General features: G+C 46.8%; 2 protein-coding genes across 4 annotated transcripts in view; both read left to right on the forward strand.

The window, feature by feature from the left end:
• Positions 1-2,737: 2,737 nt before the first annotated feature.
• LOC106023203 lies at positions 2,738-7,899 on the forward strand. Of its 3 annotated transcripts, none has more exons than XM_040744285.1 (6): positions 2,738-4,003; positions 4,308-4,366; positions 4,721-4,857; positions 5,804-5,870; positions 6,043-6,406; positions 7,351-7,899. In XM_040744285.1, exons 1-6 carry the CDS (start codon positions 3,940-3,942, stop codon positions 7,365-7,367), a joined length of 708 nt encoding a protein of 235 aa, XP_040600219.1. In that variant the 5' UTR covers positions 2,738-3,939; the 3' UTR covers positions 7,368-7,899. The 3 variants fall into 3 exon arrangements, with proteins under 3 accessions (XP_040600219.1, XP_040600218.1, XP_040600220.1); XM_040744284.1 differs by having other exon boundaries at positions 6,043-6,330; XM_040744286.1 differs by lacking the exon at positions 5,804-5,870 and having other exon boundaries at positions 7,351-7,474.
• The window catches only part of LOC101838463, a 28,136-nt gene continuing 20,326 nt past the window's right edge, over positions 7,475-15,284 (forward strand). Inside the window, exon 1 of the mRNA XM_040744283.1 lies at positions 7,475-7,595. The gene's annotated coding sequence lies outside the window, so the exon portion shown is untranslated. The remainder of the gene's footprint in view (positions 7,596-15,284) is intronic.

Consider the following 15,284-nt stretch of genomic DNA (forward strand, 5'->3'; position numbering starts at 1 on the left):
ACTTAAAAGGCAAGCTGAAGCTTCAATCCCTATAAGAACCTGGTAAAACAAGCAATGTGAGTATATGGCTTAGCTACAAGTGCGTTCACTGTATTTGTCTTAGCTGTGTCTTCTCAGGCTAAAAGAGGTGAGTGAAGTTACTCCAATTGTAGAGTTGCACATGAACATTCTTAATGAAATTTGCTTGAGAATCATCTGGGAAATAAGGAGAGCAGAGAGCAGAGGCTGTACATGAAAGGGGATTTGCACTGAATTATTGAGGGTGTCAGTGAAAGAAGGGTAATTGCTATCCTTCCTCCCTGCACTGGTTCTCAAAGGTTGTCCCCACCCCAAACACCACTACCATCAGCAAGCAGAACAGAAACGTTGTTCAAGATCAAACTCTGCTTCCCACACATGGTCCTCTAATCTGAGACTACAAACATGGCACTCAACACAGTGTGTTAAAGAGCTCGCCATGGGGCTCTTGCCTGTAGTCCCGGCACTCAGAAGGCTGAGGCCAGTTAGGGGAGAGCCTGGGCTACACAGCCAGTTGAAGACCATCCTGATCTACATAGTGAGACCATCTTCAAAAGATTGTTAGGGACTAGAGACATGGTTAGGTGGATAAGGGCACAGGCTGCTGTTCCCGAGGAACTGGGTTAGATTCCCAGCACCCACATGGAAGCTCACAACAGTCTACAACAAAATTGGGTCCCAGAGGGTCCAGTAATGTCTTGCAGCTTCTGAGAGCCCTGCACCCATGTGGCACAGAGACATGCATGCATGAAAGTCACATACATAGAATAAATCATTAAATCTTTAAATAAATTTAAAACAGGACAAAAGAGAAAGAAAAATTAGAAGCCCGAGAAGCTACAAACATCACGAAGTTAGCCGATATTCCAGGATCACTGCTCTAAAGCAACAAAGCATCAGGTTAAAGCATCAGTTTCTACATACGGCCTGTGGACAAATTATTCATATTTGCCTGAAATTGCCCCAAACACGGTGTGAATGTGGGGTTTGTGTGTGTGGCTGCACACTCCCCTGTGTATGTGTGCTTGTTTGGGCAGGAGGTAGACTTTGGGTGCCTTGCTCACTCAATCCCTCTTCCCCTTCTTTCTTGAGACATTGTAATTTAACTGAACCAGATCTCACAGATTTGCTTGAGCAGGCAAGCAAGCCCCAGGGTTCCTCTTGTCTCTGCCTCCCCAGTGTTGGGATTGCAAGACCCTCCCTCGACAATCAACATTTTTAGGGGGGAGGGGTTCGAGAAAGGGTTTCTCTGTGTAACTTTGTACACCAGGCTGGCTTCGAACTCACAGAGATCCACCTGCATCTGCCTCCAGAGTGCTGGGACTAAAGAATTGCACCACCACCAGCCGGCTCACAGTCAGCAGGTTTATATGTACTCTGGGGTTCAAACTCGGTTCCTCGTGGTTACTCTGTACAGATTGATCTATCACTCTACCCCTGTATGCTGACGTTTTTTTCTGTTGGATTTTTGAGACAGGGTTCTCTGAGCAGCCCTGGCGGTCCTGGAACTCTCTCTGTAGGGCTTGCCGGAGCAGAACTCACAGAGATCCGCCTACCTCTGCCTCTAGGGTGCTGGGATTAAACACGTGTGGTCGAGTACTGGGATTAAACACGTGTGGACACAAGGGACACCAGGCTTTTGCCCCAACGTGATGCAATTTGGAAAGGGGGAAAGCGCTGGCACCTCACGTTTCCCATTGAGACAACCCAGGTAAACACCACTAGAGAGCCCAAGGCTCATTTCTCTCCTCAGAGACACTGCATGGTCAACTGTGTGAACATCGGTCACATGGGTCAGTGTAGGTCACAGAGCATCCATAAGGGGGCGACAAACTCGGTGTGAGGGAGTAAATCTGAAAGCTCATTGGTCCAGAAACGACAGAAAAAGAAGCGCTCACAGCTCATTGGCAGGAAACCGAGTTGGCAGAGGAAGGACCTGCATCTTCCCTCAGAACTCAGCTCCTTGCTTCTGATCCGCGGGACACTGAGGTAAACACCGGCTGGTATCAAAAATGAGATCTGTACATTCCATGTCCTCTTCTGCCCACCTCCGTTGTTTCTGGGCAACCCAGTTCCTTCGACTTTTTGCCTCTTCAAGCCAGTCTACAGGGGCGAGGCCTGAGAGGCGAAGCCTGTGGCCACCTAACCCCGCCCCCTCATGGGGCAAAGGCAGCAAGTGTTTGTTCCCAGGTTCAGGACCTTGCAGGAGGCTCCTGCTACTTTTGACTCAGGTGGGGCAGAAAAGGATGGCTGGGTTTCGTGAGGAGAGCCTGTGCTCTTTGAACTGCAGGAGGGAGGGACACGGGGAAGGACTGTCAAGGAAGAGAAGATGCTGCGCTCAGGCGCCATTGGTGAAATGCGGAGAAGCATCTAGAAGGTAGGCCAGAGGACTATAGCAGAAGGCATGGGTTTTCACGACAGCAGAGAGAGTATGTTGTCCCGAGAAAAACAGCCTGCTGAGGAACTATCTCTTGACGTGAGTGGGGAATAGCATTTCACACGGGACCAAAAGTATAAAGTTTTTGTTGGTTTTGGTTTTGTTGGTTACAGGAGAATGCTGGGGGAAAAGAAGGATGCAGGAAGATAGATGTAAGAGGTGCAAGATCCTAGAGGATAACAATATTTATTTGTTTAGTTATTTATATATTATTACATCGTCTTTACTGTGGTGGCTATCAGTGGAAACAAGATGGCCCAGTGTTATGAGTTGACATCAACTCCTCCTGCCTGAGCATCCCGTGCAGTGGGATTTCAGGCAGGAGTCAGCCAAGTTGGCTTGCGAAGAAGATGATTTCATGAGGAGCATGTGTGCAATGATTTCCAAGGGGATCAAAAGAATTATTAAGATTAAATTGGGGCTTGATGATAAACCATAACCAGGGAGGAGGGAAACATATGGTGTCCCTTGAGCTAATGATCAAGTTCGTCACTTCCATGTGGACAGTCAGAAGTCAAGTTCAACTTAGGACTTTAGGGAAACAATTGTTGACCCATAAGTCAGGAAGCAGTTGGATTTGGCAGGGCAAAGATAAAGCAGCAGAACAGAGAGTGGTGATTGCTGAAGAAGATACAAGGGCACCTGTCTCTGCCTCAAACACTGTGTGTGTGTGTGTGTGTACAAATGTGGGTGTGAATGTGAATGGGTGTGTGCAAATTTGAGGAATGGGTGTGTGCAGGTGTGTGTGAATGTGAATGAGTGTGTGTGAATGGGTGTGTGCAAAGATATGTGTGTGTGTGTGTGAATGAGAATGAGCGTGGGCAGGCATCAGTGATGGTGATCAGCAAAGTCATGATCAGTCTTCTGTGTGGCTTAGGAGAGCAGGATGTCAAGGGAAGTCAATGTGGGAGAGGGACTTGTGTGGTGGAGATTCAGAGTGACCAAGTGAGACCAAGGTTAAAACAAAAACCATGGTGAAAAGAAGGGAGGGAAAGTTGGTCCCAGCAATGAACAGAGTGGAGGACAGGAAGATTCTAGGCACCAGACATAGAATTATGTGGGGGTAGGAATTCTGGTGGCCTCCCCTAACCCCAGAGCCATGGAACACAGAACGTGAAGGCCATTCCGTTTTCTGCTGGACTTGTGACTTCAACTTAACGCTGGTTACGGGAGAAGATCACCAAAGAGGGCAGTCAAACTTGGTCCCAGAGAACCTGTAGTTTGCTCTGATCGTGCCACACCCATACCACCAGAACAAATCGGGGTTGAAACACATTTCTGCCTCTTCCAGACCAGCAAGTACACCTTCTCAGAAGTGTACTATCTCTAGGGTTGAGGTCAGGCCGCCTGTATGTGTGACTAACATGACTCTTTCCATCTCCCTACTTCAGGCAGTCTGGTGGAGCCTTGCCTGCCGTGAATTCTGTGGTGAAGGTCAGTGAACACAAAGAAAGAGGCATCTCACTTGACACCTGAACAGGACAATGGCTGCAGACCCCAACTCTCAGATGAAGGCTGATCAGCGTGCCACCACATCAGGAGGCACGGGTGAGTGTCTCTGGCCAGGGAGGGGCGGTCTCAGTTTGGCAGCAGTAATCCTATATGATACTGTCACCAGTCATGCCACAGAATTGTCACTTGACCTTGGGCAAACACTCCCCAGACCTTAACCTGGGTGTATAAAAGGGGTCCTATCTGTGCCAAGTACCAGGCATCTACAGAAAGGAGAGACATTGTGGGTGGGGCATTGAAAAGACTGATGGTGACATGAGTCCTCATATGTGAGGGAGGTGCTTTCAGAAGAATATGGAGGGAAGGGAGGCTTGGCCAATCTCTGCGTGGTCTTTTCCAGATGAGCAACAGAGTGTCATTTACCAGCCTGAAGTGCGGCCTAACACCGTGCCTCTACAGGTAAGGACATAAGTTGCTACAGGGGAGGCTACACCCCACAGTCATTGTCCAGACAACTTCAACTGTGCCCTAAACTGTAAGGTTCTAGCACCAATCCTGTCCTGCGCATGCATTGTGAACTTGGGAAAATAACTTCTCTTTGGGCCTCAGTATCCTCAATTATAGGAAAGACCAAAAAGGTGAGACTGTGTGGTTGGTCACCAAGGTCTTGAGAGCTCTGCCATTCTCTGTAACTGTCACCAAGGTCTTGAGAGCTCTGCCATTCCCCCATGGCTGTCACCATTTTAAAACATCCCCATCGCTTCTATCTTGGTGGTCAGACCTGATCTTGTGCATGGATATCTGTCCTTGCAGGAAATCTCCCAGGTGCCTGTGGTGCTACAGTGGCCCACAGCATTTATACCTATCAACTGTACTCCGGTGATTTTGACTCCTCAAATGATGATTGCTTTGTCATGGGATCCTTTCCGTCCCGTGACTATACCCTGCTTGTGAGTACAACAAAGACCATGGAGCCAGCAGTGGCTTATGGTTCTCTGTCAAACACGTGCTTGGTGCTATAGGGTAGGAGCAGAGAGAAGAAGGAGAAGTAACAGGAGGGGGAGGAAGACATGGAGCAAGAGGAGAGGGAGGGAAGAATGGAGAAAGGGATGGATTGATGGATGTAAGGATGGAGGGATGAAGGGATGGAAGGAGGGATGGAGGGAGGGACCAAAAACTATAGCAGAATGACAGAGCTACATTTCAGGCTAACTTTCAAGACAGGGTCCTCCCAGAATTAGAATTTCCTCTATGACATGCTTGGGAAAGTATCTTTCTGAGCCGCTCACTCCCTGTAGACATGCTTGGAAAAGTATTCTACACGGTAGCATTGAAGGGGACAACCTCGATACATACAGCCAGCAGGGCCTTCAATGTGTTGAGATTGCTCATCCACACTGAAGTGAACAGACATGAGAGAAGGTTCTGCTGAAATCTGAAGGCATAATTGGAAGGGCCAGAGAGGCCCAGGAATATGTTCCAGGCCAGCAGAGGATGCGTCTGCTAGACGAGCTTGGCGTATCCTTCTTGACGGGTGGGGAGTGGGCAAAATGGAGGCAAAAGCCAGTCTCTGAAGAGGACCATACTCCAATCTTTCCTGGTACTGTGCAGATCAGAACAGGTCTTGGTCATCTTCAGTGTACCTGGGAAGGAAAGCGTTCACACAAAAAAGTCGTGTCTTGGGGATGATCATGGAAAGAGGTTGGAGTGAAAACAGGCCAAGCAGGGAGAGGAAGGATCAATCCCAGGCCCAGTGGACTAGTGTCATTTGTCCTAATGTCCACAGCCATTCACATTCCCCCAGCCTGAACTTGCAGAGTCCCTGGCTTTCCATGTGTACTCATGGTAGCTGTCATCCATAGAGTTTAACCTCCTGGCTTCTCTGCTTGCTCTCAGGCTCTCTAATGTGGTCCTGCAGCCCTGCATCAACACTGCCCCTACTGTGCTGCCTGCACAGGTCCTGGTAAATGAGTGGAGTGGGGTCGAAGTCCTTGGAAGGGATGGGCTTTGTACATGGATGGAGGAGAAGCTCATAGAGACGAATGTCTGGTGGAAAAGAATGGAGGCTGAAGGGTCCATTGTGGTCAGGGAGGTGCCTTGCCCGAATTCACTCTCTCATATCTCCTCCTTTGCAGGTCCCCAGAAGCATCTGTTTCCAGGGCCCTGACAATGCCAACCAGCCTCTTGTCACCTCCACCCAGATCAACGATACTCCCAACCAGGGCCCTGAAATCTGCACCCAGCTCCCTGATGCCTCCAACCAGGGCCACGAAGTCTGCATCCAGCTCCCTGATGCCTCCAGCCAGGGCCCTGAAGTCTACACAGAGCGCCCTGACACCTCCAACCTGGTCTCTGAAGTCTACACCCAGCTCCCAGATGGCTCCAACCAGGGAGCCCTCTCTGCTGAGGTGGATAGGCAGAAGGTACTGGATGCTGCTGAGGCTCTCCTGATTCTGCAAAACTCCCCTCAGGCCTGGGAGAAGAAGTTCAGCACACCAGGTAGCTGGCCCCTTGAATGAGGAACGTAGGGGTGGATAGGGTGTGGACACTGGAGGGCTAGCGCCCAGATGCTGGTAGCTAGAATCGGTGGTTTCATGGACTTGAAGGGCTGAGCCTCAAGCTCTTCAGTCTGATTGAGAAGTGGTACCCAGAGTCTACTCAGCAGATCTTTGCTTATCAAGTTTTTGGCTCAACAGCACAGGGCCAGCACCCTGAAGTCAAGAAAACTGGGAGGCCTTCATGGTGCCAGGTTCTTTCTGGAGTGCAGGCAGCATATGAAGTGGAAGGAACAGGACAGGGAAGAATGACTCCCAGCCCACAGTTGTGTCCCACTTTTCTGCAGCCTGAGGAGGCTTAGGAGGATATGCACAGGGAATGAGGGTCTGGAATGGAGGGGATTGTCATGAGACAGTTTCCATGTAGACATGGAACATGGATGCCTTCCCGTGTTGACTTTTGCCAGAAAACACATTTCCATTGAGGAAGGCATATGTGACTGCAGAGGAGAATTTCATAGCCAGGGAGGCTGGAAGGGAAGGCCTCTGAGGAAAAAATGGCCAGTGCATAGCACTGTGTGAGTGGATGGGAAGCCTCTTGGTAGATATCCTGGAACAGATGATGCCACATGAGGCCAGAGAGCTTGCTTCTCACAGAGTCTATCTTGCTGGGCGATGTAAGCCATGCCGTGAACTCTGGGGCCAGGGGTGAAATGCAGGATCTTTGCCAAAGCAAGGATCTCATTCAGAGATCTTGGTCTTGACCAAAAGGGACCTGTGGCAGGGAGTGATGGTGGCACCACTACTGAGTGAGGGAATTCAGGTAGGAACAGACCTGTTCATTGGTCCCAGTGGAAATCTTAGACCGTTTGGTCCACAGCGTTATGACCAGAGAACCAGGCAGCGATATATTTGTGATCTGACTTTGCCTTTTGTTTCTTTCTGCAGGACCTGATGGGGAGTGAAGACTGCAGCTGTCCTGCCTCTGGATGTCACCCCAGCCTACATACTCTGCCTCACCAAATGACAACTGGACATCTTGACGGTGCCCCACTCTAGCCCTAAGAGAGCTGTGAAGTTGGCCTGTCAAGGACTGCCTGTTTCTGAATTAGCAAGTAGCTCCTGTCCGAACTGCTTATTTGATTTTCTTAAGACTGGAGGCACGTTGTGGGATCTCAAAATCTTATCTTGAGGTAGGGAATGACTTAACTGTGGTGGTGTATTCTGGACCTTGCATTGTTTCCCGTTGTTTGTTGATTGTTTTCCTTCGTAAGATGTGGATCTTTCTTTGTGTCATCAAAGCTGAACTGTGCAACATGATATGAAGTGTCTGTTCACAATGTTCTGAGTCCATAACGATGGCAGCAATTTTTGTCTCTTTATTGTCTGCATAGTTGAAGGATCCTATATGAGCCATATATTTAGATACGTCAGGATGCATCACCTGCATCTAGTGTCTGTGTGTGGGCACAAATAAAGTTTCATTGTTGTAAAGCATTGAGAAGTACAGGCTGACTCTTTTTTATGTTAAGGATAGTTCTATTTTTTCTCAATACATGTTTTTATTTAAATTACCAACGTGAATGTTTCACATGTCAGATCCAGCTCCCCCTCCCACCCCTCCTCCCTTGTCCCTCCGTCAGCGCCGCAGCCCCCCCACACAATCCCCACATCATTCCCCAGGGAGGGTGAAGCCCTCCTTGGGGAGCATCTCTAAAGTCTGTCATTTCATCCTGGGCAGGAACTAGGCCCTTCCCCATGTGCCCAGGCTGAGAGAGCATCCCTCTATTTGGAATGGGCTCCCAAAGCTCACTCATAAACCATGGTGAACACTGATTTACTACCCAAGGCCCCAGTGATTTCTGTGGCCTCCTCCCTTTCACTACATTCATGGAGTCTGGATCAGTCTCATGTTGGCCTCTCAGCCATCAGTCTGGGATTCAAGAGCTCCCCCTTATCCGGTCAGCTGTCTTTGTGGCTTTCACCATCATGGTCTTGACCCCTTTGCTCATCACTCCTCCATCTCGGTCATTAGGTTCCAGGAGTTCAGTTCAGTGTTTAGCTGTGGGTATCTGTCTCTGCTTCCACTAGTCCCTGGATGGAGGTTCTAGGATGGCATATATGGTAGTCATCAACGTGTAGTCTCTCCACTATTGTTTAGTTTGCCAGTCGGTGTTATCCTTGTAGATCTCTGGAGATCTCACTAGTGTCAGCTCTCTCCTTAAGCCTATAATGAGTTGATCTATTACGGTATCTCTCATCCTGCTCTCCTCTATTCTTACCTCGACTCAAACTTACTGCTCCCCCATGCCTTCTTCTCTCCTCCTCTTTTCCCCCTCTCTTTTTCTTGGTTCCCTCTCCTCTCCCCCGATCTGCTCATGAGATCTTGCCTCATTCCACCTTCTCTGGGGTGTCATGCATCTCTCTTGTGAACCTCCTTGTTTCCCAGACTCACTGGCACTGGGATTGTAGGCTGACACTCCCCTAATCCATATGTAAAATCCATATATGAGTGAGTACATACCATGTTTGTCTTTTTGTGTCTAGGTTACCTCACTCAGGATGGTTTCGTCTAGTGCCATCCATTTGCCTGCAAGTTTCAAGATTCCATTGTTTCTCTCCTCTGAGTAGTACTCCATTGTGTAAATGTACCACATTTTCTCTATCCACTCTTCAGTTGTGGGGCATCTAGGTTGCTCCCAGGATCTACCTATTACATATAATGCTGCTATGAACATAGAGGAACAGACATCCTTGTTGTGTGAATGAGCAGCTTTTGGGTATATGCCTAAGAGTGGAATTGCTGGGTCTTGTGGTAGACTCAGATGCATTTTCCCAAGGAATCTCCCTACTGATTTCCATAGTGGCTCTACTAGTTGGCACTCCCACCAGCAGTGGAGGAGTGTTCCTCTTTCTCCCGCACAAGCTGTCACTGGTGTTTTTGATTTTCGCCATTCTGACTGGAGTAAGATGATATCTCAGAGTTGTTTTGACTTGCATTTCCCTAATGGCTAGTGATGTTGAGCACTTTCTCAAGTGTCTCTCAGCCATTTTAGACTCCTCAACTGAGAGTTCTCTATTTAGTTCAGTCCCCCACTTTTTAATTGGATCCTTTGGTGTTTTGGAGACTTGCTTCTGGAGTTATTTGTAAATTTTGGAGATCAGTCCTCTATCAGATGTGGGGTTAGTGAATATCTTTTCCCAATCTGTGGGTGCCTTTTTGTCTTGCTGACTGTGTCCTTTGTCTTACAAAAGCTTTTCAGTTTCAGGAGGTCCCATCTATTAATTGTCGATCCCAGTGTGTGTGCTACTGATGTTATGTTCAGGAAAGAGTCTCCAGTACCAACTCATTCAAGGGTACCGCACACTTTCTCTTCTAAGAGGTTCAGTGTCACTGGATTTATGTTGAGGTCTTTGATCCATTTGGACTCAAGTTTTGTGCATGGCGATAGACATGGATCTATCCGCATTCTTCTACATACCAGCATCCAGCTATTCCAGCACCATTTGTTGAAGATGCTATCTTTTTTCCATTGTATAATTTTAGATTCTTTGTAGAAAATCAGCTGTTCATAGGTTTGTGGATTAATCTCGGGGTTTTCAATTCGATTCCATTAGTCTACCTGTCTATTTTTGTGCCAACACCAAGCTGTTTTCAGGACTGTAGCTCTATAATAGAGCTTGAAGTCAGGGATGGTGATGCTTCCAGACATTGCTTTGTTGAGCAGTGTTGTCTTGGTTATCCTGGGTTTTTTGTTTTTCCATATAAAGTTGAGGATTGTCCTTTCGAGGTCAGTGAAAAATTATGCTGGTGTTTTGATAGGGATTGCATTGAATCTGTAGATTTCTTTTGGCAGGATTGCCATTTTTACTACGTTGAATCTACCTATCGAAGATCATGGGAGATCTTTTCATTTCCTGTTGTCTTCTTTAATTTCTTTCTTTAAAGACTCAAAGTTCTTGCGATACAGGTCTTTCACTTGTTTCGTTAGCGTTACCCCCAGGTATTTTATGTTGTTTGTGGCAATTGTAAAGTGTGATGTTTCTGATTTCTTTCTCAGCCCTTTTATTGTCTGTATATAGTAGGGCTACTGATTTTCTTGAGTTGATCTTGTAGCCTGCCACTTTGCTGAAGGTGTTTATCAGCTGCAAGAATTCCCTGGTAGAGTTTCAGGCTGACTCTTTAAACAATGTAAGCCCGACGTTTGGGAACAGTGCTTTCTTTTCTCGAGCACTAAGCTAGCTAACAATTTTATTGCCTGTTTTTAAGGCACCTTTGTCAAAGATGCAACCCGTTCACTGGCTTACCAACTTGAGCTTGTGTAGTACAACCTCCAAAGAGGACTTTTCCCTGTCCCATGGCATGTCACTTCAGTCTTTACCATGCAAGGAGAGTGATTTGGGATTTGGGCAGAAAGCATAGCATTCCATCTTATAACACATAGAGTACTAGTAACACATTGTCAACGCTGTTAGTGCCCTATGGCAGGGTTGTCACAGAGGCTCCAACCGCATCCTCCCTTTGCTCCCAGGATCTAGTCCTGTGAAACTCTAATCATGTGGTGTCAGGAATCACATTTCAGTTGTGCTTTCAACTTACATGCTGATTATGGTTTTAGAAGTCCCTCTTCTACACCACCAAACTCGAAAGTATTTTAAATTTGGAATGTAAATAATATACCTTTTGACCACGATTTTGAAGCAATTTGGCACTATAGTTTTGCATTCATATCTTTACACTCAATATCAATGAGCAGTATATTTCCTCATTGATTATTAATGGGAACCATGCATTTTCTGCATACGTGCAGTCATGACAAAAACTGTGACTCTCAATGAAACCCCTGTAAAATAATTAGCCTTTACACATATCATACACTAAAATAGTTACGCTTAAATTTATTTGGGGGGATAGGTAAATCAAGATTGATTCCTACTGACACCCTGAACCTGTTTGTTGATCCTTGAAATGACTGCCAAAAAAGAAAACATAAGAAAGAAAAGGAAACAATATTTAAGGCATCATATGATGATGTAGTGCAGACTTGGCTGCAAGAAGCTTTTTTATTTTTTTTAAATCATGACCAGATGATTTCCATTAACCAGGAAAACTGTCAGTGCATGCATAGAGAAATGATCTCTGGCAACAGCATTTTAGCATTTTAAGAAGGTGACTATTCCCCGGAGCTGCATCTTGAAACCCTTTCTGCACATGTTCCCTGGCTTCTTGAGAGGAATTCAGTAACACAGGAAGGTCTTTTGCTGGAAATATCGTGAATAAAGCAAGGCAACTCTCATCCTGGTGATCTGAGCATGCTTCTTGCCTCCTCTGAACTTTTGTATTTATATATTTGTTTGAGTGTTCATTTATTTATTTAGTCTTGGTGGTGATATTTTGTTTGTGATCCAACAAAATGTTTGCCCGAAGATCAGTGTGAGGCACTAGCCACACTAGTCAGCCATCAACACCGGGCAGTGGTGGCACACACCTTTAATCCCAGCATTGGGGAGGCAGAGGCAGATGGATCTCTGTGAGTTCAAGGTCAGCCTGGACCACACAAGACTGATCCAGTCTCAAAGAGAAACAGAGCCCAGCAACAGTGGCTTCTGCCTTTAATCCCAGCACTTGGGGTCATATGCCTTTAATCCCAGCACTATGGAGGTGGAGGCAGGGGTGATATGTCTGGGCCTCGAGAGGAATATAAGGCGGGAGGAGACAGGAGCTCATTGCCTTCAGTCTGAGGATTCAAAGGGACAGGATTGCAGCTTTGGTCTGAGGATTCAGTAGAGGTGAGAGAGATCTCTCTTGTGGCTGTCTCCTTTACTTCTCTGACCTTTCAGCATTTACTGTGATATCTGACTCTGGGTTTTTATTAATAACATTTATTAGAACTCTTGCTACAAGTCTTCTCTCATACATGATCCCAAATGCCCTATCCTCTTCCGTCTCTCCTCCAAGTCCACCCCACAATCTCCCCTTCTCCTCCAGGTCCACTCCTCCTGGGTTCTCCTTCAGAAACAAGCAGGCCTCCCAGGGTTCTCAACCAAAGATGGTGTATCAAGTTAGTGCACGACTATGCACATACCCCCATATCAAGGCTGGATGGGGCGCCCCAATAAGAGGAAAGGGGTCTTAAAAGCAGGCAAATGAGTCAGACACCCGACCCCCAACCTTCAGAGTCCCTTCCACAAGGCCACGCACACAACCATAGTGTGTATGCAGAGGATGTAGATCAGGCCTACACAGCTCCAGGATGGTCTCTTCAGTCTCTGTGAGCACATCTTTCAGGTGGGACAAATGGTTTGTTGGTTGAAGGCTTCTTTACTAGCTTGGTGCCCCTGCCCCTAGACTGGAAGCCTTGCCTGGTTATAGAGGATGGCATTCTCTTCATACCTCCAAAGAACAGCTCTTTACTTCATATGGAAAAACAAAACAACCAGGTTGGCAAAAACAATCCTGTGCAGTAAAGGAACTTATGGAGGTAGGAGGCATGGTGATCTCTGATTTCAAGCTGTACTACAGAGATCTAACAGTAAAAACCACATGGTATTGGCATTAAAACAGACAGGTTGCTCAACCGGATAGAATTGAAGACATGGACATAAATCCACACACCTATGGACACCTGATTTTTGATAAAGAAGCTAAAAGTTCACACTGGAAAAAGAAAGCATCTCTTCTGAGCTTTTACAGAGCAGGCTAACCTCTGAGAAACAGGAGAAACCTAAAATCCAAACACCATCGGAGCCAGAACTGACCATGAAGGTATCCATAGGACAGTTGGGAAACCTGCCAATCAGGAGCCACCTGATTATAAGAAGATCAGACGGTGAGGTGGTCCCATATCTTCCTGCACATAGATGGTCAGGCAAAACAGACAGAGAAACCCAAATCCAGTTAAAGAGGAAGGCTATGACAAAACTCATCATGAAAAGCCCATCACAGTGTAGCATCAGCTGGTCAGCCTCATCCAAACCAAACCATAGCAAACCACACAATTCTCATCTCTTCCAGGACCCAACAGAACCCTGGCTTCAGTTGTGCTCACACAGCTTCACCACAGCATGGCAGTATTGCAGCTGTGAAGTTAGATCGTGTTTGCCGAACTAGGATGGACAGCTGTGGTCCAAATAAGCCTGTGGAATCAGCTGCTAGAGGCACCAATGCCAAACCCGTAGCACAGTGGCTGTGGGGAAGGAGGGTGGACCAGCAAGCGGGGTGGGGTGTGGGGAGGCATGGGTGCGGTGGGGAGTGCCTCCAGGCGGACTGGATGGTAGCAGTACCTCTTGAGATGCTTCCCTAAGATGAGATGGCCTATATAAAATTAAAAAAAAAAAAAGATGAGATGGCCTGGCATGCGCGAGGCTGCACCAGCGACCCTGGAGAGGAGTCAGTGAGCACCAATCAAATCTGTCTTGGCAGCATGCATTCTTGAGTCCTCTGCTGACATCCTGAAGAAATGCAGAGCCACTGATGCCCACCATGCAGAAGCAAGGTCACCTGGATGCCCCTGAGCTGAGGCACTTTCCCATGCATCCGAGTGCCCTTTCCTCCTTCCTCCTGTTTTTGGCCCCGATGGTTTAAAGTGATGGCATCCAATCCTGCTTTTCTTCCTTTCGTTTCTGAGGCTCTGAGCCTCTTGTACTATCGCTCTGGTTGATGGAGGAGACGGAAACCGGGAAATTGATCAAGAGAGCATTGCTGTGAAGTGAGGCTCTGTGTCTTCTGCCTCGGCCCTCTTGTGTTTGCATCCTTCACTGTGCTGGAAGCAGCATCAGCCCCACTAGAGGCCGCCACCCAAGCTCTGTATTCCCAGGCTCCTGTACATGAGCCCCCCAAAATGCCATTTGTTCACAAATGACTCGTTTCAGGCATTCTCTTTTGGTATCAGAAAACACACAAGGGAGGAAACTGACAGGTGACATTGTTGCCTCAACATTATTTGAAATTACAGAGGTGGCTTTGGATGTTAGGGATGGTTTGAGGTCGACATAGCTTTCATTTGTGCCTGGTAGTAAAGGAATAATGAGCCAGGCGTCCTGACAGCGTCTAGACTAGGAGGGAATACTTCCAGACCATGTATCTTGTAAGAGATAATATCAAAATGTGTACATGTAAAAAATGTACATGTAACTAAGTGCACACCATAACAATAAAAAACCTAAACTGACAATTGATAAAAAGCCCTGAATAGATGCATGCATGCATGTATGTGTGTATGTACATACATGTATATATCTTTATATGTGTATGTGTATATGTACACAAATGACCAAAGGGCATAAAAAGAAAAGTTCAACACCACAAACTGTATTAGGCTGGATTACCTAGAGGAACAGCAATAGAACCTGTGTGTGTGTGTGTGTGTGTGTGTGTGTGTGTGTGTGTGTGACAAAAATAGATTCATTAGGTTGCACAGAACTCTGTACCTGCTCACCCAGGAGTTCCAATCTGCTTCTGAAGGCTTGAAAATTTATTTGAGTGCCCCTGGTATTCAGTACCTATGGATATGCTGATGGCTGTAGAGCAGGTTCCACAGCTCACAGAAGGCGGGGCCTCTGTGGAATGAGACTGGAGGTACCATAGTAAAGAGAAAACCTTGGTCAAGGCCTCCTGAAGGCTTGTCTGGAACCAGTAACATTCCACACATCAGTTCTATAAGGTGGGAAGTATTTGACCTACTTGGAAATCCAGTTGTCGAAATCTACCACTACGAGTGTGTGTGGCATTGTGAGTGATTTAAGTTTTAGTACTGTTTCTTTTACCAATGCCTTTGTATTTGGGGCACAGATGTTCAGGATAGACACTTCATCTTGGTGGATTTCACCTGTGATGAGTATGTAATGACCTCCTTCATCTCTTTTGATTGATTTTATTTTAA

The sequence above is a fragment of the Mesocricetus auratus genome, unplaced genomic scaffold (genome assembly GCF_017639785.1).
Source record: "Mesocricetus auratus isolate SY011 unplaced genomic scaffold, BCM_Maur_2.0 Super-Scaffold_100003, whole genome shotgun sequence".
NCBI lineage: Eukaryota > Metazoa > Chordata > Mammalia > Rodentia > Cricetidae > Mesocricetus > Mesocricetus auratus.

What these genes read in the sequence shown, in the direction of transcription:
- LOC106023203 (XM_040744284.1), top strand. Translation starts at nt 3,940, where the DNA reads ATGGCTGCAGACCCCAACTCTCAGATGAAGGCTGATCAGCGTGCCACC. An exon ending in CCCGTGACTATACCCTGCTT is followed by an intron (nt 4,858 to 5,803) that starts GTGAGTACAACA and finishes GCTTGCTCTCAG; the next exon opens with GCTCTCTAATGTGGTCCTGC. An exon ending in TGCTGCCTGCACAGGTCCTG is followed by an intron (nt 5,871 to 6,042) that starts GTAAATGAGTGG and finishes CCTCCTTTGCAG; the next exon opens with GTCCCCAGAAGCATCTGTTT.